Source organism: Lepidothrix coronata, unplaced genomic scaffold (assembly GCF_001604755.1).
Source record: "Lepidothrix coronata isolate B3197 unplaced genomic scaffold, Lepidothrix_coronata-1.0 Scaffold176, whole genome shotgun sequence".
NCBI classification, from domain to species: domain Eukaryota; kingdom Metazoa; phylum Chordata; class Aves; order Passeriformes; family Pipridae; genus Lepidothrix; species Lepidothrix coronata.
The window spans coordinates 220,603-246,616 of NW_016690356.1; the positions used below are offsets into that span (position 1 = coordinate 220,603).

A 26,014-nucleotide genomic window follows, 5' to 3' on the forward strand; every position below is an offset into this window, starting at 1 on the left:
TTCCAACCCAGCTGATCCCATGAGCCTGTGGTTCAAGGCACTGGCGTGTGTGGAGGAGAGCACGTTCCACACAAGCTCCACACAAGCTCCACAGAATATTCCGAGTTGGAAGGGACCCACAAGGATCACTGAGTCCAATGCTTAATTGAGTGGGATCAAACCCCTCACCTTGGCATTGTTACCACCACACTCTGACCAACTGAGCTCGTCTGAGGGTCCCCAAAGAGCATTTGGACACCACCTGCCACATCCCTGTTCACCCCCTGATTTGTCCCTATCCAGGCTGAGGTAGCAGGGATGGTGGCTCTGCCAAGGAACACCCCAAGGATGAACCTTCCCTGTGTTTAACCCCTTCTCTCCCCTGTTCCCCTGAGCTTTGCTGTGCCATGGGACCTGTGACAGGGGCGTCACCACAGGCAGGGCAGGAGGGGCCGTGCCCAGCCCTCATCCCACAGAGCTCATCCCTCCTCCCCCTGCAGCAGCAGGACACAGCTGCCGACCACATGTGCGTGTTTTCCCTCATATCCCAGGGAATCTCTGGGAAACTGTTGCTATCAAACCCCCACACGCTGCCGTGACCCCGAGTCTCCCCCCGGATGCTTCCCGGTGACTCAGCGGCGCGGGGGAAGCGAGAGTGGCTCATCCCCTGTCAGAGGAAAACCAGGAACTGAGCAGAGCCAAAGGAAAAGCTCCCATTACCCCCCCCTCCCTGAGCAGGAGTTTTGTTTTGTGCTGCCCAATGCCGTGCTTTCCTCCTGCAGGATAAAAAGCTGAGTGGGGTTGTCTTTATTTATATGATTTTACACTTGTTTCCACCCAGAAGAGCCACCCTATGGATAGGGCTGATGGTGCCTCCTTCTTTATCCATGTTTTCCATCACACTGGTGTAGGGAGAGCCCCTCTGCTCTGGAGCCAGGCTGGGAGAGCTGGGGGGGTTCACCTGGAGAAGAGAAGGCTCTGGGAGACCTGAGAGCCCCTTGCAGGGCCTAAAGGGGCTCCAGGAGAGCTGGAGAGGGACTGGGGACAAGGGAAGGAGGGACAGGACACAAGGGAATGGGTTCCCACTGCCAGAGGGCAGGGTTAGATGGGATATTGGGAAGGAATTGTTGGCTGGGAGGGTGGGGAGGCCCTGGCACAGGTTTCCCAGAGAAGCTGTGGCTGCCCCTGGATCCCTGGAAGTGTCCAAGGCCAGGTTGGACGGGGCTTGGAGCAACCTGGGCTAGTGGAAGGTGTCCCTGGGAGTGGAACAAGATGGGTTTTGAGGTGCTTTTAACGCAAACCATTCTGGGATTCTGTGGTTCTATGAAATCCCACCCTGCTTGGAACTGGGCTGGGAATCTTCAACCTCTTTCCAACAGCAGTGTAGGAAGCAAACCATCTCCATAAAGCATCCAGGCCAGGAGCATGTGAGGGTAGGGTACCTCCAGAACAGCTCCAGGGCTCCATGTGAACATAGGAGAGCACATCCTCATACATCCTGCCCAGATTGTGAGCAGTGTCTGGCAGTCAGTGCAACAATGCCTTTCTAAAACTCCTCCTGGACAGCAGCTGCTCTGCCCAACGGGAATGTCCGTCAGAAACAGGCAGCGCTGGCCACACCCTGATCTTCCCAGGTTTCCCTCAGCGAGCTCCCTGCCGGGCTGCTCCCAGGGCGCAGGAGCCCACTCTTTGGGGTGGTGTCTCCGTGTGTGAGCCCGGCGGAGCCCTGACCCCGCTGTCCCGCAGGGCTGCGGTTCAACGCCACGCTGGACGAGCGCCGCTACACGCCGAGGGCTCACCTGGACGAGGGCGGCGAGCGGCCGGCACAGAGGGGGCTGCTGCTGCCGGCCGGCCAGGAGCACTGCCAGAGGCTCCCCTTCCACGTCCTGGTGAGTCTGGGGGAGCTCAGGGCGGGGGTCTCCTCCCCGGCCGGCCCCGGTGAAGGCGCTCTCCTCTCCTCTCCTCTCCTCCGTGGGGATGCGCCGGGATGTTGTTGTCGGAGCCTCAAAGGCTTCCCGGGGCTGGGAATGAGCGTCATCCCGCAGCCTGGGTCGCTTCCCGCTGGGTTTGATGTGGTCAGGGATGGAGCTGCCAGCACGTGGCAGCTGCTGGGTCCCCAGGCACTGACTTCATTCAGGCCCAGCCTGTGTGTGCTCTGATCCACGAGCCGCCGGCCGTGCCCTCGGGGAGGGCGTGCACTCCCGATCCCCGGGGCAGGCTGCTCCTCCCGCTCCAAAACACTCATTGTTTCCATCGGGAACCAAGTGCCAGTCCCTGCCGGGCTCACCCTCTGCGCCCTCTAACCATCAGGGTCCCACCCCTGGGTGCAGAGCTGGTGGATCCCTCTACCTCGCTCACGGGGAGCAGCTGATGCACAAACCTGGCCAGAATCAAGCATTCCCAGGGAATGATGAGAATATTGTGGAGGCCAGGCAGGACTGAGCTGCCAGACTGGCCTGGCCCCAAGGCCTGGCCTGAACTGCAGTGAACTTCTGGGAAGTTTGAGGCTGGAGCTCGAGATGGAGCCTGTGATTTAGCCCAAGAAACGTCTCACCCCAGAGCACCTCTGCACCCCTGGGGAGCTCCTGGAGCTTCCTTACCGGCCAGATGAGCCCCAGGTGGGGCTGCAGGACAGATCTGTCCCCCCTTGAGGGGGCTGCCCCTCCCCAGGAGCAGCCCTGTCCTCCTCACTGGCCCTTCCCACCCCCAGGACACAGCGGACTACGTGAAGCCGGTGACGTTCTCCATCGACTACGAGCTGGAGCACCCGGAGCACGGCCCCATGCTGGATGATGGGTGGCCCACCTCCCTCAGGGTCTCGGTAGGTGCAGCACCCACCTCCCAGGGGGCCTTTTATCGAACACCTGCTCAGCAGGTTGGTCTCTGGGTGTAACATTTGCTGTTTACCTTGACCTGTCCTGTGACAGGAGGGGTTGGGCACTGCTGCAGCCTGAGGTGTCCCCCCATGTCCCCAACCTGGGGCACAGATGGTCCCTGAGCTGCTCCCCTTGTGTCCCTCAGGTGCCTTTCTGGAATGGGTGCAATGAGGACGAGCACTGTGTCCCTGACCTGGTCCTGGACGCCAGGAGTGATGTCCCCAGTGCCATGTGAGTAGATCACCCAGAGCATCCTCCAACCAGTGTCACAAACTGGGGGGAGGCTCCAAAATCCACCCCCAACCCACGTCCCCTAAATTCTGACATCGCAGCTTCACCCAGCACCACCATGAGGTTCATTCAGCCCCTCCACGAGGTGCTCTCTGAGCCTCTGTCTGCTCCCTGTCTGGAATGAATCAGTGTTTTTCCAGGGAATCCGCAAAACAACTAATATTTGGTGCCATGGTGATGAGTCCCAGGGAGACAAATCAGTAAATAACAGGGGGGGGAATAAATGCAAGGCTGGCATTACCCACCTGGCAATTACAGGCTTGACTCACGCACAGGAAATAATTACACACCACAGCTCATTGGCTAAAGAGCTTTAAGAGGTTATTTGGTGAGTCCAGAGGAGGCCACAGAGATGCTCTGGGGGCTGGAGCCCCCCTGCTCTGGAGCCAGGCTGGGAGAGCTAGAGGGGTTCACCTGGAGAAGAGAAGGCTCCAGGGAGACCTGAGAGCCCCTTGCAGGGCCTAAAGGGGCTCCAGGAGAGCTGGAGAGGGACTATTAACAAAGGCCTGGAAGGACAGGACAAGGGGGGTTGGTTAGATGGGATATGGGGAAGGAATTCCTGGCTAAGAGGGTGGGGAGCCCTGGCACAGTTTTGCCAGAGAAGCTGTGGCTGCCCCTGGATCCCTGGAAGTGTCCAAGGTTGGATGGGGCTTGGAGCAACCTGGTATAGCCCTTTGCTGACAGCATGGGATCTATTCCTTCCTTGCATCCCGTCTGGGGATGTTTGAGGGAGCTCCAGCCCATCAGCCAAAAATCCCGAGCAAACTGATGGACAACGGGAAGGATTTGATCCCTCTTTCCTTAGCAACACATCGGGACAGAGGGAGAGCGGGGATTTCCGTGCCCTGTGGGCATAAAAACCCGGGGAATGCCCCCTGTTTCAGGGAGTTCTGCCGGCGGGTGCTCCGGAGGGGCCCCCCGGAATGCTCGGCCTTCAGCCTCTCCTTCGACACGTCCGTGTCCGTCCTGGAGAGCGGCAGGAGGAGGGTGGCCGTGGAGGCGACGCTGGAGAACCGCGGGGAGAACGCCTACAGCACCGTCCTCAACATCTCCTTCTCCAGGAACCTGCAGCTGGCCAGCCTCATCCCCAAGGTGAGGCTCCCCCAGGCCTTTCCAGGGGCGCTCCTAATCCCGGCCGGAGGAGGAAGCTGCGTCCCAAAGCAGAGCCCAAAAGTGTCTCCATCCCTCATAAATCAGGCGTGTTTATGGGCTTGGTTTCTAAGCACTTACGGCCCTTGCAGCTCTTTATTTTGGAAATACGGAGGTTTTTAAGAGCCTGAAAGAAGGTCAAAGGCAGATGAAATTATTTCCCCTCTTTATTTTTCTACTCCGGGAGTTTAAAAATACTCCCCGCCCGTGGCCAAGTTCCTGTCAGGGCTGGATTTTTACAGCTGAGATGTAACTCCTGGAAGTAAGGGCTGATAATGGGAGTGTGGTCACAGCTCAGTGTGATGCCACCTCTCTACAGTTGCCCCCTGGACGAGCACCTCGTGCCCCATCCACTCCCACCCTCCCCAAAATGTCACCCCCACCACTCTCTTGATCTCCACGTGACTCCTCCCTTTTCCCAGTGAGGTTTGGGAAATGTGCTGATGCTGCTGAGCCCTCCCTCATCCCTCCCCCCCCCAATGACTTCATCCCCACCGCAGATCCCATCTCCTGCCTCTGTTTTCCTCCAGGCCTTGCCAAGGGAAAATTGTGGGGCACACTGCCCACAAAATAAGAAAAATGCATTTTTTGAGGGATTTGCTCCACATAAAGTGAGGGGGGGAAAACCCTGCCAGTGGTGGGTGACAGAAAGCCCCGTGCAGGAGTGGTTGTAGGGAATATTTGCAGCTGGTTATGGAAGCACCACTGCTCGAGGGGTCCTGGCTGCTGCTCCTCAGACATCAGCAAATTGCCAAAGCCTGGGGATGGGTGGATGTGTCAGGTAAATAAAAAGTAGCTGTGACCCTAAAAAGTCCATAATCTCAGCAGAGGAGTGGGAAGAAGCTCTGAGCTGCTGCTGGTGGCTGCCAAGGCCGGGATGTTTCGGCTCTTGGGCAGGACTTGTCTGGTGGCAACAGCTCAAAGTGAGACCCTTGAGGGTTCTAACCCAGGGATAAAAGCTGGAATAGCTCCTTGTCTCATGGTGAGGGTGGACTCCTGCTCACAACCAGGCTACAACCTCTTGTAGGGCTGCGGAAGAGGCAGAGCAGGGTTGCTGTCCCATCCCATCCCTTCCCATTCCACCTGGGATTGGGCTTTGCAGTGCCCTGGAGACATGGAAGGTGTTCCAGCAGCAGGAATGTAATTGTTGAGATGAGGAAATTAAATACCACAGTTTAGCTGGTGGCCATGCAGAAAACTAGCTCCTGTTATCCCTTGGTGCTTCCTGGTGACTCCTCATCCCAGGAAAATCTTCTCCTTCCCGATTAGAGTGCCAAGAACAATCGGGCTCCTTCATTCGCTGCTGGAGTTAAATTCATAAAGAGGATTTAGATCAGAAAGCTGGAAGCTGTTTGCTAGAAATGCCCCTCTCCAGAAATATCAAAAAATGCATGGGAAGGATTCCCAGCCTGCAGTGAGCGGGGTGGGTTGGGTGGTTGGTTTTTTGGTTCATTTTACTGTTCCTTCATTCATTACTTTGTCATTTTGTTGTTTTGCTGCCTGGTTGGCTGGTTGGTTGTTTTTCCCAAAGTTAAAGCCCACTTTGAGCCCCGTGGATGTGTTTCCTGCTCTCATGAGGAGCTGGGCCATGGGGCTCATTCCAAGGTCATGGACATTTTGTGTCCCATTTTAGGACGACACCGACGTCAACATCGACTGCACGACCGACGACAGGCACCCCAACAAGAGGGTGTGCAACGTCAGCTACCCCTTCTTCAGAGCCAAGGCCAAGGTAAGGATGTTTCCTCCTGCCCACCTGAGGCTTCCCCCGTGGCACAGGAGCCCTCTGCCCCTGCCATGTCCACGGGGTCACTCCGCTTCATCTGCAGGCTGGGCAGCTTGGAATGTGGCTTTAAAAGACAAATATTTGGTTTCTTCTCTTTCTCTGCCCTTTGCTAGAGTTTGAAAGGTGTGTTAGGGATGGTTGGGGTGCTGCCTCGATGCTGGGAGAGCCCCAGAATCAAACTGAGCTCCTCCAGGTCACAGAATTGGACTTCAGGCCTTTGCAGAAATTTAATGTTGGCTTCAAAGCACTGATGGTGACTTCCCTGGTGCTCCATGGGCATGAGGAGGAAGCTGTCACCCTTCCCTGCCTGTTTGGTTTTCCTTGCTCTGAGGTGCCTCTGGACCCTGCTCTGAGCCTGCCCAAGCCCCCTTGGCCTGGTGGCATCCTCTGAACCACAGCTCCCAGTGGTTCCCAGCACCCAGGATGAGCTCAGGTCCCGTGAGCATCGTTTTTATATCACATAAAGCCCTCTGAAAACATTAAATGCAGCAATAAGGTGGGAAGGAAAAGTGAGGAGATGCAGCCACTGGGGACCCATGTGAAATCCCACTCTGCACCCTCGTGGGAAGAGTGGCCAACACGAGTGTGATGTGGAGATAAAATCTGCCCAGCTCCTGTATCTGCCTGAAGCTTTTCCTTGTCAGAAGTTTGATGATGATGAATGAGCTCCCAAAAAAGCCCTCTCAGATGCCTGTGGCTGCCCAAGGAGCTCCAGCCCAGCTCCCCATGACCTCGGGGGGGGACTGGGAATGCATCTGCGTGGCACCAGGTACTGCAGGTCCTGCCAAAACAAAGACAAGCTGGAAATGGAAATTTGGCCCCAGAGCAGCAGGAGCTTTAATATTATAGTCAGCTGTGCTGTCCCAGACAGTTTGAGGTCATTGCCACAGGCTGCAGATGTGACATTTATCACATTTTATTGTTGTTGGCTCTCTCAGCTGCCTCCCCTGGGCCGCAGATGGAGCGAGTGCAGCGGCCTCTCGCTGCCGCTCCCCGGGAGGGATCCTCTTCCAAAGGGGAGCTGCTCCCTTCTCCAGCCTCAGGGGAAAAAAAAATGCAGCAGGAGGGGCTGAAATAAATCCTGCAAATCCTCCTCTCTCCCTAGAAAGGCTCTGCTCAAAGCCGGCACCGTCTCCTGTTGGGATCACGGCAATGCTCTCACCCGGAGTCCCACGTCCCTCCGGGGGGATTTTTTTCCCCCTGATGTTTTCTCCACTCTGTTTCCACTCCACAGGTAGCTTTTCGCCTGGATTTTGAATTCAGCAAGTCGGTTTTCTTGGAGAACATGGAGATCTACATGATTGCCAGCAGGTCAGTGGTGGCTTTCTCCCTTGAACATCTCTGTGGGGGCAACGGGATCACGGAATCCTGGAATGGTTTGGGTTGGAAGGGACCTCAAAGCCCATCCAGTGCCACCCCCTGCCATGGGCAGGGACAGCTTCCACTAACCCAGGTTGCTCCAAGCCCCGTCCAACCTGGCCTGGGACACTTCCAGGGATGGAGCATCCTGGAGCAACCTGGAGGCTTTACTGAGGGAATACCCCCAAGGAAACCTGATTTCCATCCCTGTGCTCACAAATCAGGCTATTTTTATTTATCTATATATTTATATCCATCATTTTCCCGTGTGTGTGAGGCTGTGCAGTCACTGCCAGTCTCTGCTGGATCTCCAGCCAGTGCTGCTTTCTCATCCACCCTCACACTGCAAATATTTCCCAGGAAAAATAGCTCAAAATTCTCCTTACTCACCCTTCCTGCACAGGGAAAGATTTCCAACAGGAAAGTGACATTGCACTACAGATTAATTTTATTTTTTTTTCCAATTTTCATCAGTTATTAGAGCAGAGGGGGATTCACCTGCACCACTCAGAGGCTGCTGGGTGTGACACCTCTCTCTAATCTTTTATGTAGATGAATAAAAAAATCACAGAATAAAAGTGCTTATCTTTACACTTTGACCAAAAAGCTGGAGTTCAGCCCTTCCCCTTCCTATGACTCCCCCCCAAAAAAATATCAGAGGGCATCAGGCTCCTGCCTCACCCCCTGTGGCCCTGCTGCTGTTGCAGTGACAGTGAGGAGAAGGAGAGCACCAAGGAGGACAACTTTGCCCACCTCAACTTCCACCTGAAGTACGAGGCCGACCTGCTCTTCACCAGGTGTGTGTTTGGGAGGGGGCTGCAGCTCCTGGGAGGTCTCAGGTTTCAGGGTGTCCCTCGGGAAAAACCAGGTGGGGGGAGCTGCATTAAAACAGAGCTTTAATTTGGGGAATCTCTTTAAAAAAAAAACAGGGGCTGAAGGGCCCATAAAATCAGGGACATCCCTTATAAAAATCACCAGCGACGAGGTGCTGGGCTCTCACCACATTTAGAGGCACGAGTGTTATTAAAGAGGTGTGAGGGCAATTTTCTAAGGGAATAAAAGTACTTATTGTGGGTAATAATGTCCATAACAGGTGTTTCCAGTGTCTGGGCCTTTTGCCATCCCACTAAAGGCATGGGAGAGAAGCTCAGCTGAGGGATGTGTGTGTGGAATCACCAGTAACTAAAGTCTGGGAGAGCGAGGGGTGAAGGCACAAATAATTTATTAACCTGATGATAGGAAAAATCATGGACCCCAGAAGCACATTCCCTGGCACTGCTTGCTGTAATCCTTAGGAGATTTTTGAGACCTTCAGTCATTTTATATTTTTGGGGTTTTTTTGGCCTAAGACACTGAAAATAAAACCACTTTAATACTCAGGATTTATGGGGAGCGAGGGGATTCACCTCTTAACAAATATCAGAATTGTTCTTTTCCAAGGGGAAACTTGGAGGGAAAGAACAGCCCCAAAAGCTATCAAATTTGGGAACCTTGAGGTGAAAAAAGGGGGAAATAACTGCAAAGAATGTGGGGATTTGGGGCCACGTGTCCCGTGTCATGACACGGGCGAGCACGTGTCCTGTCGCAGGTGCTCCTGGATGGGATCCCACAGGACCCTTTGGATGCTCCTGGCTCCTTCCCCTCCTCTCCAGCTGCACAACAGAGATTGATTTACCTCCTCTGGTTCACACATGACACTCAAACCCCCAGCCAGGGCCTTGGATGTCTCTGTTTTATTAAAAAGGCGAGAAAATCCTACAAAGGAAGGGAAAGTCCTGCAGGAGCATTAAAATCCCCCTTTCGGCTGGTTTCCACCCAAAATGGAGCCAGGAGGACCTCAAGCCCTGCCTGGGGAGGGGCTGGGGGGGCTGGGGTGCTTCATTCCAAGCCCAGCTCACGACTTGTCATCCCCTGTCACGACAGGACGTCGAGCCTGGACTATTACGAGATCAGGTCCAACAGCTCCCTGGAGAGATACGACAGCATCGGCCCCCCCTTCCACTGCACCTTCAAGGTGAGGAGGGGGCTCCAACCAGCTGAGGGACCCCCAGGTGCCATCCTGGAGGTGCCACAGGGTCACATCCCTGTCCTCTCCCCTCCCAGCTGCAGAACCTGGGCTTCTTCCCCGTGGAGGGGGTGACCATCAGGATCACTGTCCCCGTGGCCACCCGGGCGGGCAACCGCCTCCTGCTCCTCACTGACTTCCTGCTGGACCAGGTAGGATGGGATTGCATCCCAATCCGGGGTCCCTTCTGCACAGGGATGGGGTGGAGGAATGCCATGGTCTGTCTCTTTTGCAACACCTGCCTGGACAGCCTTGGCTCCCGCCCGGGCCCCTCCCTTTTGCATTCCCTTGGCTGGAAACACGGAAAAGGGCAGTGGCCGAAGGGTTTAGTCCCAATATTTCTCTGAGCTAAACCTCCTTCCAGTGTGCAGTGAATTCCTGAGGGTCTGGGAGGCTGTGCCTGGGGTGAACTCTGGGCTTGAGCGAGCATGGAAGGGCTGGGAGGGCTGGGAGCAGATCCCAGGGCATCCCGAGCCCATGGAAGGAGCCTGGCACAGGGACAGTGTGTTTATGGGTGGATTGAGCCCATGGAAGGAGCCTGGCACAGGGACAGTGTGTTTATGGGTGGATTTGGCCTCAATGGAGTGTTTGGTGCTGCAGCTCCGGCAAAGTCCCCGTGCCACCGGTGACACCCCAGCACATGTGGCTGGAATCCTGGACAGGCCTCTCTGCCAGGTACAAACCCCTGGAATTAATTCCAGTGGGATGCCAGGGCTCAATCCCAGTGCAATCCCAGTGCCATCAAAGCCCGGGGGGTGACGGGACCCGCAGTTCCCCCGGGATGGGAGCTCAGGGCAGGATACAGGGAGTGATCCCTGTGGTCCCTGTGTCCATGCCTGGGCTTCTCCCCCAGGAGAACACGACCTGCAACATCTGGGGGAACACCACTGACTACCGGAGGACGCCGGCTGAGGAGGACCTGACCCGCACCCCACACCTGGTACACACCCCATGGGGCTGATCCTGCAGCCCGGGGCTGGACTGCCCCCAAAACTGAGGGAAACCCCTGGAGCAGGGATGCCCCACGGCCACGGGGGAGGACAGGCACAAAGCTCTGGTTGTCACTCCCCTCAGTGTGCCAGGGATGGATCCCAGAGGGTTTTCCCCCCTTCCCCAGCGATGCTCCCACCCCACAAAGCTCTCCCCCTGCAGAACCACAGCAACTCCGACGTGGTTTCCATCGACTGCCACGTGAAATTAGCCCCCAACGAGGAGATGAACTTGCACTTGCGTGGCAATCTGTGGATGAAGTCTCTGAAAGCAGTAAGTGGACACGTGGATTTTGAGGAGAAATCCCCCAAAGGAGCCCTCACATCCCAAAAATGCCAGGGTTTTTTTCCTGTCCTGATTCCTTCCCTCCCATTAAGCCCAGACGTGTGGGGTGATTTTTGTTTCCAAAGCCCACAATATTCCATTGGTGTGTGCATCCAGCATCCCACACAGCTGTAATTTAATCTCATAATTAGTTAATTAATTCATGCAAATTTAATTCATTTCAGAAGTCCTTTTTGCTGTCATTCAGCCACGCTCTTTGCTTGACCTGCATCCTCCTCCCCCACGGAGGTGCACGCAGCATTCCCGAGGGATGCAAAGCCACGGGGGGAGGGAGCAAAGCCGGGGAGGGGGGCACCCCCTGGGGTGGTGGGTCCTCTGCCAGGCGTGATGCTCATCTCCAGCCCCTCTTTGTGCAGCTGAAGTTCAAGTCACTGAAGCTCACCACGAACGCCGCTCTCCAGCGACGCTTCGGGAGCCCCTTCGTCTTCCGGGAGGAGGATCCCAGTCGCCAGGTGAGCCCTGGATCCAGAGCTTTGGGATACTCCGGCATCCTGCTCTGATCCCAGTGGGAAAAGTGCTTGGCAGAAGGGCTGGAGTGACCCACACCAGGCACTGAGCTCTGCAGAGCCCGGAGGAACTCGGTGCAGTTGCGGCCGGAGCCAAACAGCTCCAGTCCTGGAACCACTGGATTCAGGAGGGAAAACCTGAGCCAAGTCACGGGTGCAGGACTCCCAAAGCTGGGGGTGCTCAGGATTCCCACAATCCCACCCATCCACTCCATCCCTGCCCTGCAGCCCCAGCATGGTTTGGTGCTCTCTCCTCACAGATCTTGTTTGGTGTTGGCTCCTCACAGATCACCTTTGGTGCTCTCACAGATCATCTTTGGTGTTCTCACAGATCACATTTGGTGGTGTCTCCTCACAGATCACCTTTGGTGCTCTCACAGATCTCATCTGGTGCTCTCACAGATACATTTGGTGCTCTCTCCTCACAGATTTCATTGGGTGTTGTCTCCTCTCAGTGTTGTCTCCTCACAGATCACCTTCGGTGCTCTCACAGATCTCATTTCTTGTTGTCCCCTCACAGATCTCATTTGGTGCTCTCTCCTCACGGAACACCTTTGTTGTTGTCTCCTCACAGATCACATTTGAGATCTCCAAGCCCGAGGAGTCACACATCCCCATCTGGATCATCCTGGGGAGCACCTTAGGAGGTCTCCTGCTCCTGGCCCTGCTTGTCCTCGCGCTCTGGAAGGTGAGCAGCCCCTAAGCCACGTGTGTTGGGGGCTCAGTGGAGACCCCCAAGCATGGACAGACCCCTTGGCCCCACAGCTCCATGTCCACACCCCCCTGAGCGCCTCAGCACCGCCAGGAATCACCAAAAGCTCCTCCAACCTCTTTCCTCTTCCATATTTTCTATATCCAGGGTTTAAACCTCCTGGAGATATCCCATTAAGGGAAAAACACTTCCCAGCAATGCCCTGAGGTAACAGGGGGGTTTTGTTTCCCTTTCCTCCCCACAGCTGGGATTTTTTAAGAGCGGGAGCCGCAGGCGAGCGGCGGAGCAGGAGCAGAATTCCATGGGGCTGGAATGACACTGCCAGGGCCAGGAGCCCCCCGTGCCCCCTCCCAGCCCCTCGCCAGCTCCGGAGCAGGAGGTCACCTCGATACCGAGGGATTTGGGTGCTGAGCTTGGGTTTGCATCGAGAGGAGAGAACACCCCTTTGTGTGACATCACCTGAACTGGTCCAAAAGCCAAAAAACACCCTTAAACACACCAAAAAAACCCAACAAACCCAAACCTCTTCATGCCACGGCAAGAGGAGCTTCGAGCTGGGTCTGCAATGAGGTGGCAGCGACACGGGGACGAGGGGCCACCAACGCGACGCGTCCCGTGGGCTGGGACAAACCACGGGGCCGCAAAACTCCTTAAAATAACAATATCCATAAAAAACCCGAGGATTGCTCGTTCCTGTGGCGCGGCTGTAGCATTCCCTGGGCTTTGCTGGCCACGGCTCTCAAACTGCCTTCGTTGACAGGAGTAATTAGGTGGAGATTTTTAATTTGCCGCCTTCTGAATGCACTGAGTGAAACGATAGCGAGTTAAAGCACCTTAATGCAAATCTCCGGCGTCCAGCTGTACATAATTATTCTAAAAATATTTACCTGTCGAAGGAAAGGGGAGGAAAAAAATAAATTAAAAGCTATTTAAAAAAAAAAAAAAAGGAATTCAAAGCAGTTTGATGTGTTTTTTTCTCCCGGGGAGCAGTTTGGGAGAGCTCGTGGCCAGGAGGGCCCTCACGTGTATCATACCTGTACATACCTGGTGTCCCCCTCAAAAGCAGCTGATCGGTGCTGTTGGACAGCAAAGTGTCCTTGTGCATCCCAGAATTATTTATGCTAATGTTAATTTTATGGATGGAAAGCGAGCAGATGTCTGCAGGATGCGGAATGGAGGTTGTGAAATATTGTCCTGGTATTTTTTAAGGATTAAAATTACGGTATTTTAAAACCACCCAGGCTCTGTTTCCCCTTCTGTGCCAACTCGATTCCCGATTACTTGGCTGGGTGTGAGGAGGGGGCTCTCATCCCTCTGGGATTCAGGGCAGGAGGACGGGGCTCTGACCTTTTCCCACCACTGATTTATTGTGGGATGGGAGGATTTTCCAGCCTGTTTTCGAAGGGATGCTCTCAGCTGGGACGAGCAACCTTTGTGAGCCCGGAGGAAGATTTGCTGCAGAATCAGCCCCAAATATGGTATAAAATGGGGGCAAAAAACCCCAAATGAGATTTTTCATTGCTGGCATCCCCACCTGGAGTGGGAATTCTCCGTGCCTGGGTTTCTGGCTGACTGGGGTCAGGGTGGTCTGGCGGGGGTGCAGGGATACCCTGGAGATCCCAAATCCCAGTGTAGGGAGCAGGGGGGTGCCTGGGCCTCTGGGAGTGTCTCAGCCCTTGGAGGACCCCACACGCTCCCTTCTTCCCTCCTTCCCAGCCTTGGGATACCTGGTACACCAAGGAAAAGGGCTGGAGGTCAGCAAGGAAGGGGCAGGATCCCATTTATATTTATGTGTGTGTGTGTCTCCAAAATATATATATATAAAAATATATTTTATATATATATATATATGTGCATGTATTATACATGTTATACAGGTGTGTAATAAGTTTCATATATACATGTATATGTATGTTTGGATATATATAAATACACACACATAAATGTATATTTATGTACTCTACTAGAGTAATATATATACATTTAGTATATAGTACTATATATATAGTATATAGTAGTAATATATATTATATAGCATATATGTATATTTATTTCTGTACTATAATATATACTATATATATTTATGCACTACATATAGTATATGTGTGTATGCATGTGTATCTATGTACTATATACAGTATATATTATATATTTGTGTACTCAGTATATATGTATATATATTTATAGTATGCATATAAAGTACATATGTATTGTAATATATACTACACATATATTTCTGCACCATATATGTGCATATATCTACTACATATTTATATATATGAAGCTGATTACATATATCTAAAGTCTCTATTTTCTCTATATGTAGTATATATTATAAAGTAAATATTATATATATACTTTATATATAATATAAAATATTATATAAAATATGCTGTATAAACAGTATATAGTATATATCTATTGTAAGTATATAGTATAGAATACACTGAAAATATATAGTATATATACTATATAATATATACTATATAGTACATATTTCTATATATATGTTTATACTATATATAATTTTTATCTATATATAATATAAATGTGTGTGTATATATACTTTTATCTATATAATATAGGCGTATATATAAATATATATGTAAAATATGTGTGTGTGTGATTTTAAATAGAGAGATATGTATCTAAAAATAAAATAATAAATATATATGTAGTCAAACACGTACACACCCTCGATCTTATGCATCAAATTGCCTGAGAGTGTGGCTCCCCAAAGCTGGAGGAGATTTTATATATAAAAAAATCATATATATAATATATGATATATAATATATATAATATATTTATGTAGATGTTATAAATTATATACAGAATTTTTATACACATAATATATAATAAAAATATAAAATATAAATATATAGAAATAATATATATAATTAATATAATATACAATAAAAACATATTACAAATATTTTAAAAATTATATCTAAATTATATATATTTTTATATTTATATACAATATATATATTTATATATTTATATATAAAATTCTACTAAATATTATTTATTTATATATTTTATTATATATATAAATAAAATATTCATTATATATTATATATTTTATTTCTATATATTTATTCTATATATAATTTATATATAGAATCTATTTAAATAGATATCTATATAGTATATAAATATTATTCATATATTTATATAAATAATATTTAAATAATATAAATATTATTTATATATATTTATATATTTTATATATTAAAATTATATATTATATATGATTTTATATATTATAATTTATATATTTATTCTATATATAATTTATATATAGAATCTATTTAAATAGATATCTATATAATATATAAATATTATTTATATATTTATATATTTTATTTTATATATATAAAGATAAAATATTCATTATATATAAAATATTCATTATATATTAATATTTATTATTTCTCTATATTTATTCTATATATAATTTATATATTAAATTTATTTAAATAGATATCTATATAATATATAGATATATATAAATCAATATATACTATAATTTTATTTATAAATATATAAATATATTATATATTGTATATAGATATACGAATATATAAATACATATAATTTTTATATAAAAATTTTATAACATATTTTAATTATATATTATATTCATTATATGTTATTTCTATATATTTATATATTTTTTATTTTTATATATACTATATATATAAATTCTATCTATAATTTATAACATCTACATAAATAGATTATATATAATATATATATAATATATATATAATATATATTTTATACAAATATTATATATATGATTTTTTTTTCTATATAAAAACTCTCCTCCAGCTTTATGAAACCACAGTTACAGGCAATTTGTTGCATAAGATTGCTGGTGTGTATGTGTTTGTTTACACATATATAAACTTATTATTTTATATTTAATTATTTTTTTATGTATATATATTTGTGTGGGAATGTACGTGTGTGTGTGTGTGTGTGTGTGTTTGTGAGCATCTCCCCACACCCCCCTGCTCTCGGCTCCTGCCCAGCGTGGGCCGGGCTCAGCTGAGCTGGGGTTATTTTTAAAAGCCAATCCTCTCTCCCAGAGCAGCTCCCGGATCCATAAATAACAGCGATAAATCCTCCCCCTCCCGCCAGAGGGGACCTCACTCCCTCACTGCGCTGCTTTTCCCAGGAAAAGGAGCACCTGGGGGGCTGGAAGGGATTGTATCAAGGCCTTAAATAATTCCCACAAAGAGCAAGGGCAATCCTTCAGCTTTTAATGCTTGGAAAAGAAAATTCCAGGCTAAGGAGAGGGAAGGTCCTGGGCTGGGAAGGATTTTGCTGCAGCCCAGTAAAGTGGCACCTTCCACTGTCCCAGGTTGCTCCAAGCTCCATCCAACCTGGCCTTGAACACTTCCAGGCACGGGGCAGCCACAGCTTCTCTGGACACCAGAGAAACTAAACCTGTCCTAAAGCTGTTCCTAAAGCTTTTCCCTCGGAGCCACAACCCCCCCCAGCACCCACCCCTAGAGCAAAATGAAGAGTTCCGAGCTAATTCCACATTCAATGCTTATTTATTTGTAATACAAATAGAAACGTGTGCCCAAATCTCGCCTCAAAGTTCTACCCAGATTGTTTAAAAAAAACCTACAGAACATTCTTTCATCGTCTGACAGTTAAAAAGCTGCGTTTTTTAAAAGAACCAGAGTTTTCAGTAGCCTGTCAAAACAAGTGACATTTTACTGCTGGAGCATCTGCAACTTCTACCAAGGAGAAGCACGTTCTCGAGCAACAGCGGCGTTGTACAATCAGTTGCTTATCATAAAAGACTTTTATGATAGGGCAATTTTGTAAAAATCAGCTTTAATAGAGATTTATTTTTTTTTCTTCCTAATGAAAGGAGTAAAAACCATGAAAAATCCTCGAGTCCAATTCGGGGAGGCACGGACTCCACGCTTCCTGGAAAAGCCAGTTTCAAGGGAAGACTCTCTTTGGCGACACAGACTGCTCCGTTAGGAAGGTACAGCATTTGGAATCCAGGAGTGCAGTTTTTTACATACTTTGAGTCAAAAAAAAAAAAAAAAGCGTGTTGATCGTTGAAAGGACAGAAAGAAAAACGAGTTAAAAAGCATTTTGAAATGTTGGGACACACACAAACACAAATACCCCATCGATTTTCTAGGTATCCATGCATGATCTTTATATGAGAGACACAGCTACGGAAAAAAAACCCATGATTCCGGGTGTTTTTTGGTCAATGTGCGAGTTTTTAGTTCAAAAGTTATTCAACACTTACCGCAGGAGCGTAAATGAAGAGCTTGGTGCATCAGCTACCACTAGAAAAACATGTCAGAGCTGAATTTAAACCTGTATTTCCTAACAGAGCATCCCCCACGTCTGTAGCTGTTGATAACTGCCGTTCAAAATTTAATTCGAAATGAAATGAAACTTTAGAACGTTACCAACATCTTCAGCATGAACTGAAAGGCATAAAGAGATGGTGAGGTATGAGAGCACCGAGCTGCTCTGGGTGTCGAGACTTCACTTTTAACCAACCACCACAGACTTTGCAATTTTTCTTTCCCACCTCACTCCGAGGAGTTTTAAAATCTGCAAATGGTGAGTGGAGATGTGGACTGGGAACAAAACATTCTACACGAGTTACATGGGGATTCTTTTCATTCTGTTTATAAAACCAAGAGATAACGAAGCGATTCTTTTAATCAAAAGAAACGACCAAAATCTCAAAGCATCAGATTCGACTACAGAAAAATTATGTGGCTTTTTTTCTTCCCTCCCCCCCCTTCCAAGATCTGCACGAGAACTGAGGCTGCAGACTGAATCCAGAGGAACCCAAAGCCAAAGGAATGGAACAAAACAACTTCGTGTACACGTGTGTATTCTGCTGTCTGGTGTCGTCCCGGGGTAGCACCACCACGAAAGGTTTGACACGGCCTAGTGGAACTTCACAAACTCCTCCAGAGTTCTGGGGATCTGGTTTTGGTAGCTGATGTTGTAGATCCGCACGGCGCGGGCAGCCAGGCACTTGAGACTCAGCTTCATTTGAGTTTTAAGGAGTATTTCGGACACCCCGGTCGTGCTTTTATCCAGAGGGGTTTTCTTCTGCTTGTTGGTCATGTCCGTGTGGGCACCGGCCTCCACCAGGCTGATGATGATGGAGTGCAACGTCAAGAAGTCGCTGATGGGCCGGTGGTACTGGACGATGATGTGCAGGGGGCTGTTCCCCTCGTTGTCCACGGCGTTCACGTCGGCGCCGCAGTCCAGCAGGAGCTTGGTGACCAGGGCGTTGGGGAAGCTGCACACGTCGTTGGTGTGGAAGTCGTCCACGGGCGTGCCGGAGTTGACGGCGTGGTGCAGCAGGCTGGAGCCGTCCCGCGTGCGCGGGTCCAGGTGGATCAGGTTGTAGATCTGCTTGTTGATGCGCGACTGGTCCTCCTCGCTGCACTGGGTCTTGGTAGAGATGCAGACCAAGTAGAGGAAGGTGAAGATGTTGCACTCGTAGTTGTCCAGGGCCGTGTGGATGTCGGAGTCCTGCGTGGTTTTGATGCGGGACATGCCCTGTTCTATCTCCAGGACGCTGCACCGCAGCACGCTCTCGATGTCCTTGGCTTTGACGGGCTCGTTCAAGTGGATCATCTGGGAAAAGACCTGAGCAAACCTCAGGAGGTCCTTGTGGGTGTTCCTGTTGCCTTTCTGCCTTAGGTGCAAGGCATGGAGCCACAGCTTGATGCACTGCTCAAACTCCATGTTATCCGCATAGACCGCCCCCCGGTAAATGATGGGGTGAGAAACATCGATATTGTCCGAGCCCAGAATTCTCTCCCGCACGATGAGGCCTTCCATGTGAAGGGCATCTCTGTCCTGCCTAATAGACTCTAATTCCTGAGGGGTCCTGCATTCAGTCCTGTTCCCGTAGGCCTCGATCTGTGGAAGAACCTCTTTCTCGATGACGCTCTCGCTGTCCCGGTACCTCTCCAGCATCGCTAAATATAAATAGTGGTAAGTCTTCAATATATCATAGTTTTCTCTGTCGTTGGCAAACGAGGCGCCCAGCAGCTCCAGCGCCTCGATCCTGCTCCTCCTGTCGCAGTCGGCGTGGGCCAGCAGCAGCTCCACCACGTCGGCCTTGCAGCTCTCGGCGGCCACCTTGAGCGGGGTCATCCCGTGGCCGTTGACCATCATGGCCGCCTTCCACTTGACCAGCTCCCTCACGATCTCCAGGTGCCCGGCCTCGGCCGCGAAGTGCAGGGCGGTGGCGCCGCAGTGGGCCTTGGCGTTGGGGTCGGCGCGCTGCTCCAGGAGGTACCGCACCACGTCCGTGTGGCCCTTGTACGCCGCGATCATCAGGCAGGTGTTGTCGTACTTGTTGGCGATGCTGATGTTGGCGTTGTTCTCCACCAGGTACTTGACGATGTCCAGCCTGCCGTCAAAGCAGGCCGCCCGCAGCGGGGTCGAGTTGGTCACCGTGGTGTGGTTCACGTTGGCGCCGTGGCTCACCAGCAGCTTCACCACCTCGAAGTGGCCGGCGCCCGCCGCGCACCACAGCGCCGTGGCCCCATCGATGACGAAGCTGCAAACGTGAGGACAAGCGGTTAAAACGGTGCCCTCCCAAAAGCAACCCGGCCCATCCCACGGGTGGGCACACACCCCGCCGACAACGGGGATTTTACAGCCATCCCACCTGGACTTGAAGGAACTCAAGGTCAAAAACTGGGATTGAGCACCCAGACCTCCCCAGGGGAGGAGATTTGGCAGGTGAAGCTTCAAAGCAGCCAAGGGATGTGGCCACATTTCCACTAGGACTTCCCAGGCTGCTTTGAAGGTGCCACCTACAAGCTCCAGCCCTCGGCCTGTGGAGATCTGGGAAGAAGAGTTACAAGAATTGGGAAGGAGAGTTACAAGAATTATCACTTTGATGCCTTGTGCCGCAAACTGAGACATTAAAGAACAATAAAAAACATAAAATGGATATATTGACATAAAAAACAGACACAGATGTGGTACAGACACACAAACACCAGCCCTGGCAGCAAAGTTGGCTTCAAAATGTCTTATCACTTCCCTTTTCTCTCTCCCTGAGCTGCAAAACTGCCACAGCTTCCGCTGCTCCTCCTGATTCCAGAGCCTGTGCCTTAAACCAGCCCAGCAGTTACACAAATGGAACTCCAGGAAGAAAATTAAATTTAAAAAGCAGAAGTTGTGGAGATCTGCGTCACATCGTGGCCTTGCTGGCTCTGGGAAATGAGGGGACAGGTCACTGTTTCTGGAGCTGTTTTCATTCCCCAACCCAGCACGGTGTAACTCCAAACATAAAGGGTGATGTCCTGACTATTCCCTGGTTTTTGAAGTAGGATTTAAATGTATAAACAGAGAGTGTTCACACTGCAGCTAATAAATGCTCAAGGCACGTCCCAAATCACTGAGGAGGGACAAATATTTCCATATGCCCAGTCACGTTACCCAGAGTTAAAATTTTGTAAGATACTGGGTTAATTTTCACTTTAACAGTGATTTTTATCAGTTGGTGAAGCTCTCAGAGCTCCACAGGAATAGCTGTGGCTGTTTGTAAACCCAGCACCTCCAGACAACACTGCAGAGGCTGTGTAAGAGCTCTCTGGCCTGCAGAGAGAATTCACAGTAAGAAATTCCTTACTGTGTAAATAATCCCATTAAAATACTCCTATATGAAACCAGGAGGAAAGCAGGGGATAGGATTTGTTAACGAACACGAGGTGATTTGTTGGTGCACTGTAGCTCCAAGTGAAAAGCTGGAGCCCAAACAAGGGGAGCTGCTGTGCCACCTTATCTGAGGCACGACATTCCCGCGGGATCACATGTCCCTCCTCCTCTGCCACTGCACCCATTGTGCCTCAGACAACACCTCCTTTAATCTGTGCCAGGCAGAGGCTCTGGCACCACATCACCACCCCAGGGAGGCACAAATTCAGCAGCACAGCATCTGCTGCCTGTCAACAGGGGCCCTCCCTTCCTTCGGCGGGATTTGGGGCAAACCTCAGCCGAGGAATTCTCAACCAGCTCCTGCTCGGAAAAAACAAGGGCTGGAAGGGAAAAGGAAGATAGAAAACATCAAACCACCCAGGGAAGTGGGTTCCTCCTGCTTCATTCAGTGTGTAGGAACTGAGCCAGCCTTTGCTGGGCGGGGTGGAGCTGCTCAGGTGTAACTCAAGCTGGAGCAGATGGAAGAGCCCAGCGGGGACCCTCGCTCGGTGTCTGCCAGGAGCTCCCCTCCCTGTGCCAGCCACCTGCAGCTCCTGAAGCTCTTCCAGACACCTTCTCCATTACTCAGCCTCACATCTGACGCTGACAGCAAGGCGAGAGCTTGATGAGTACTCTGGGGAGGTATTAAAAACAACGTTCCTCCTCCCTCGGGCCACGGCACCACGGCACCTGGGGACCTGGACATCCCCACCACTGTCCTGGTGGGTCCCAGTTGAGGGCCTGGCACCCTCATCCCTCCCTTCCCATCCTAAAATGTCACATTTTCCTCCTGGCCATCCCATATGTTGGCTACCAGCAGTGAGGAAGGGATGTTGCTTGGGATGTCTGGGCTGGACACTGAAACCCCTCGATTTGGGTAAAGGGGTGGGTTCTGGTGTGCAGGTACCACCCAACCCTGATCCAGCTCCAGGTTAACCCTCATTCAGCTCCAGGTTAACCCTAATCCAGCTCCAGATGTCCAAGTACCACCCTGCCCCAACCCAATCCCTGCTGTCACCTGCAGCACCAAACAATGTCACAGAAAGGCCATTTTGGCACAGCAAGAGAGAACACGGGGCAACCTCCTCACCAAGGGAAGCTCTCTGGGCTGTGGGGAACGTTATCCTGTCCACAGCTTCAGGTGGGGAATTCCAGAAGAGCAAAGGCATTTCTGGCCCATAAAGCATCAAGTGGGATCTCCAACCACACAGACATTTTTACCACAGAATCCCAGAACAGCTGGGGCTGGAAGGAATCTCTGGAGATCACCCATCCCAACCCACTGCCAAGGCAGGATCACCCAGAGCAGGTGACACAGGAACTGGTGGGGTTGGAATGTCTCCAGAGAGGGAGACTCCACACCCTCCCAGTGATCTGCCACCCTTCATGGAAAGTTCTTCCTCATGTGGCGGTGGAACGTGATGTGTTTTAGTTTTGATTTTAGTCATTGCTGCTCACTGGAGATGTTTATAAGCATTGCTGAGATCCCCCCTCAGTCTCCTTTTCTCCAGACTAACCAGGCCCAGCTCCCACAGTCCCTTCTCATCAGAGACACTCCAGACTCCAAATCATCTCTGTGGTTCTCACAGCCACAGTTTGTCCTGCTCTGCTCTGCACTGGGGCAGCCTCACCTTCAGTCCTGGGGTCAGTTTTGGGCACCACAATATAAAAAAGACATGAAGCCATTACAGCATCCAAAAGAGGCCACTCAAGGATCATCCAGTTCAACCCTTATCCCTGCACAGGCCCATTCCCAAGAGTCCCACCCTGTGCCCCAGAGGATCATCCAAACCCTCCTGGAGCTCTGGCAGCCTTGGGGCTGTGCCCACTGCCCTGGGGAGCCTGGGCAGTGCCAACCACCCTCTGGGGGAAGAACCTTTCCCTGAGATCCAACCTGACCCTGCCCTGACACAGCTCCAGCCATTCCCTGGGTGCTGTCCCTGCTCTCCCCAGAGCAGAGCTCAGTCCCTGCCCCTCCTCTGCTCCTCCCCAGGAAGTTGGAACTGCAGTGAGGTCTCCCCTCAGTCTCCTCTGCTCCAGCTGAACACACCAAGTGCCCTCAGCAGCTCCTCAAGGCCCTTCACCACCTTCACTGGACACTCTAATGGCTCAATACCTTCCTTCCATTGTGTCCCCCCAGACTGCCCAAATATTGCAGAGGAGGACACCCCAGGGCAGGGCAGAGTGGGACAATCCCCTCCCTGGCCTGGTGACACTTTTCCCGATGTCCCCAGGACAGGGCTGGCCCTGCTGGCTGCCGGGGCACTGCACCATGGCACAGCTGCACACAGAGCAGAGGATGGGCTCGCTGGCACCCCAATTTGGGCAGAGGCACCTCCTAATAATCCACCCATAACCCCCACTCGTGGCCTGGACGCTGGGCCCCCCCCGTGCCCACTCCTGGTGTGTTCCCAGTATGTTCCTGGTGGGTTCCCAGGGTGTACTCCATGTGTGCCTGGTGCCTGTGCCCATTCCCACCGTGTTCCCGGTGTGTTCCTGGTGCATTCCTGCTGTGTGCCCCATGCGTGCCTGGTGCCTGTGCCCGTTTCCAGTGTGTTCCTGGTGAGTGTCCCGTGTGTTCCCAGTGCATTCCCGGTGTGTTCCTGTGTGTTCCTGCGTGTTCCCCATATACTCCTGGTGTATTCCGCTCTGTCCGTGGTGTGTTCCCAGTGCGTTCCCCATGCATTCCCAGTGTGTTCCTGGTGTCCGCCCGGTGCATTTTCGGTGTATTCCCGCTGTGTTCCCGTTCCCGGTGTGTTGCCGGTGCGTTCCCGCTGCGCTCGCGGCCGGTACGTACCCGTCGAAGCGGACGGTGCCGGTCTGCTGTGTCTGCACGCGGTAGTGCTCGAGCAGCAGCCGCACCACCTTGGCGTGGCCGTTCCTGGCGGCGATGATGAGGGGTGTGGAGCGCTGCCCGCCGTGCTGGCTCACGTAGCCCAGCAGGTACTTGATGTCGCTCTCGGAGCGGTTGAGCAGCAGGGCGGCCAAGGTGAGCACCCTGCCCTCGCTGGCCGCCTTGTACACGTACCCCGCCAGCCCCTCCATGGCCGCCTGGGCCCCCGCGCGGCCCCGCCGCCCGCCCCGGGGCTCCCCCCCGGCCCGCTCCGTCCTGCGCCGCCCCAAGGGCCGCACATGCGGCCGCCCCGGGGCCCCCCGCGCCCCGCGCCGCGCCAGCCCCGGCGGGACGCGAACCCCGGGAGCGCCGGGCCCGCTCCGCGCTCGGGCCCCGCGGCCGCCCCGCCCGCCCCGCACCGCGGCGGAAACGGGAAGCGGCGCCACCGCGGCCCGGCCCGACCGGCAACCGCGGCACGGGCCGAGCGTTCCGGGCCCCGGCGGGACAGCGCACCCGGACACGGAACCGCGGGAGAACCCGAGTGAAAATCACGGAAATAGAGGAATAACAGAACAACAGTTACGGGATCACAGGGGAACAGGAATAAAAATCACGGAAATAGAGCCACAGAGTCACAGAATAACAGAGTTAGAGAATTACCGAATTACAGAATCACAGAATTGCAGAACCACAGAAGTACAGAGTAACAGAATTCGAGAATCACAGAGTCACAGAATTCGAGAATCACAGAGTCACAGAATTAGAGAATTACAGAATAACAATCACAGAATAGCAGAATCACAGAATTACAGAATTAGAGAATCACAGAATAACAGAATCACAGAACTAAAGAGTCACAGGATAATAGAATCACATTAATGGAATCACAGAATCATCTGGGTTGTAAAAGCCCTCCCAGACCATCCAGTCCAGCCTCCACCCCAGCACTGCCAAGGCCACCACCAACCCACGTTCCCAAGTGCCACAGTGATCGAAAAAATAGAATTACACACAACTATTAATCTGCACGTGTTACCACCTCGACTTTTAATCCACACTTCCACTGTAGAATCGGTTTTGCTTGGAAAAGACCTCCAAGTCCCCCCTGTGCCCGATGCCCACCCTGTCCCCCAGCCCAGAGCACTGAGTGCCACCTCCAGTCCTTCCTTGGACACCTCCAGGGATGGGGACTCCACCACCTCCCTGGGCAGCCCCTGCCAAGGCCTGACCACCCTTTCCAGGAAGAAATTTTCCCAATATCCAACCTGGACCTCCCCTGGCCCAGCTGAAGGCCGTTCCCTCTCCTCCTGTCCCTTGTTCCCTGGGAGCAGAGCCCGACCCCCCCGGCTTCCCCCTCCTGTCAGGGAGTTGCAGAGCCAGAAGGTCCCCCCTGTGCCTCCTTTTCTCCAGGCTGAGCTCTGTTCCCTCCCTAGGACCTGCAATGCAGCCCACCCGCCCCTGGGGCTGCCCATCCCTGCCCTCCATGCAGGGACTGGCCCCAGGCTGGCCCTCCTGGCCCTGGTTCTCTTGGGCTGGGCTCAGCTGGGCTGGGCTGGTTCTGGTTCAGCTGGTTCTGGGCTGGGTAGGGTTGGACTGGGTTCAGTTGGGATGGGTTGGTCAGACTGGGTTGGGTTGGATCTGGTTCAGTTGGATTTGGTTGGTTGGACTGGGTTGGGGTGTGCTGGGTTCAGCAGGGATGGGTTGGTTGGACTGGGTGGGTTAGACTGGGCTGAGCTCAGTTGGGCTGGGTTGGGCTGGCTAGGCCGGGTTCAGTCAGGATGGGTCGCTTGGACTGGGTTCCATTGGGCTGGACTGGTTCAGTGGAGGTGGGCTGGTTGGGCTGGGCTGGGATCGCTCTCCTTTGGTTCACTTCACTGTTTGTTCTAAGGACAGGACCAGCAGCTCCCATCGCCTCGGCCCCACCTCCACCCCACCCAGCCTTGGCACACGCAGGACCTTCCTCCTTGGCTTTGGGGATGCCACCCCCAGCCCCAGAGTGCCACATCAGCTTAACCAGGGGCTGCAGTGACCTGCAGGGCCTCTCCTCTGCCAGCTCCTCTCCCCACACCCCCGGGAGGTGCCCCAGGCCAGGAGCCGCCACTGGAGACGGGCAGTGAGCTGATCCCACCCCGAGCACCGTCTGCTGGGCCTTTGTGCTCGGGGGGATCCGCTCTCAGCCCTATTAATAGTTAATTCAAAGCCTTGCAACCGGAGCTGGGGTGAGCTCTGTGCGGGCTGTGCATTATGGATGGGAGCAGGGGGGGCTGGCAGAGCCTCTGCAGAGCCGAGGGGACACAGCCAGGGGTGTCCAGTCAAGGAGGGTCAGCTCTGCAGAGCCACGAACACGTGTCAGGCTCAGCGGGACAAGAAGAGTTCGTGGTAGGATTAAG

General features: G+C 51.7%; 2 protein-coding genes across 2 annotated transcripts in view; one reads left to right on the forward strand and one right to left on the reverse strand.

The window, feature by feature from the left end:
- The window catches only part of ITGA11 (integrin subunit alpha 11), a 47,086-nt gene extending 33,809 nt beyond the window's left edge, over nt 1-13,277 (forward strand). Inside the window, exons 17-30 of the mRNA XM_017830271.1 lie at nt 1,726-1,868; nt 2,690-2,800; nt 3,001-3,086; nt 4,031-4,238; nt 5,929-6,027; nt 7,316-7,392; nt 8,148-8,237; nt 9,364-9,454; nt 9,544-9,657; nt 10,359-10,445; nt 10,658-10,768; nt 11,197-11,292; nt 11,921-12,034; nt 12,303-13,277. Coding sequence (XP_017685760.1) covers nt 1,726-1,868; nt 2,690-2,800; nt 3,001-3,086; nt 4,031-4,238; nt 5,929-6,027; nt 7,316-7,392; nt 8,148-8,237; nt 9,364-9,454; nt 9,544-9,657; nt 10,359-10,445; nt 10,658-10,768; nt 11,197-11,292; nt 11,921-12,034; nt 12,303-12,374 — 1,499 coding nt within the window. The 3' untranslated portion in view covers nt 12,375-13,277. The remainder of the gene's footprint in view (nt 1-1,725; nt 1,869-2,689; nt 2,801-3,000; nt 3,087-4,030; nt 4,239-5,928; nt 6,028-7,315; nt 7,393-8,147; nt 8,238-9,363; nt 9,455-9,543; nt 9,658-10,358; nt 10,446-10,657; nt 10,769-11,196; nt 11,293-11,920; nt 12,035-12,302) is intronic.
- Nucleotides 13,278-16,606: 3,329 nt separating this feature from the next.
- On the reverse strand, nt 16,607-23,866 carry FEM1B (fem-1 homolog B). The gene is made up of 2 exons (XM_017830272.1): nt 23,589-23,866; nt 16,607-19,643 (listed from the first exon to the last, which is right to left on the reverse strand). The coding sequence occupies exons 1-2, from the start codon at nt 23,834-23,836 to the stop codon at nt 18,008-18,010; spliced, it is 1,884 nt and encodes a 627-aa protein (XP_017685761.1). The 5' UTR covers nt 23,837-23,866; the 3' UTR covers nt 16,607-18,007.
- Between the last annotated feature and the right edge of the window lie 2,148 nt (nt 23,867-26,014).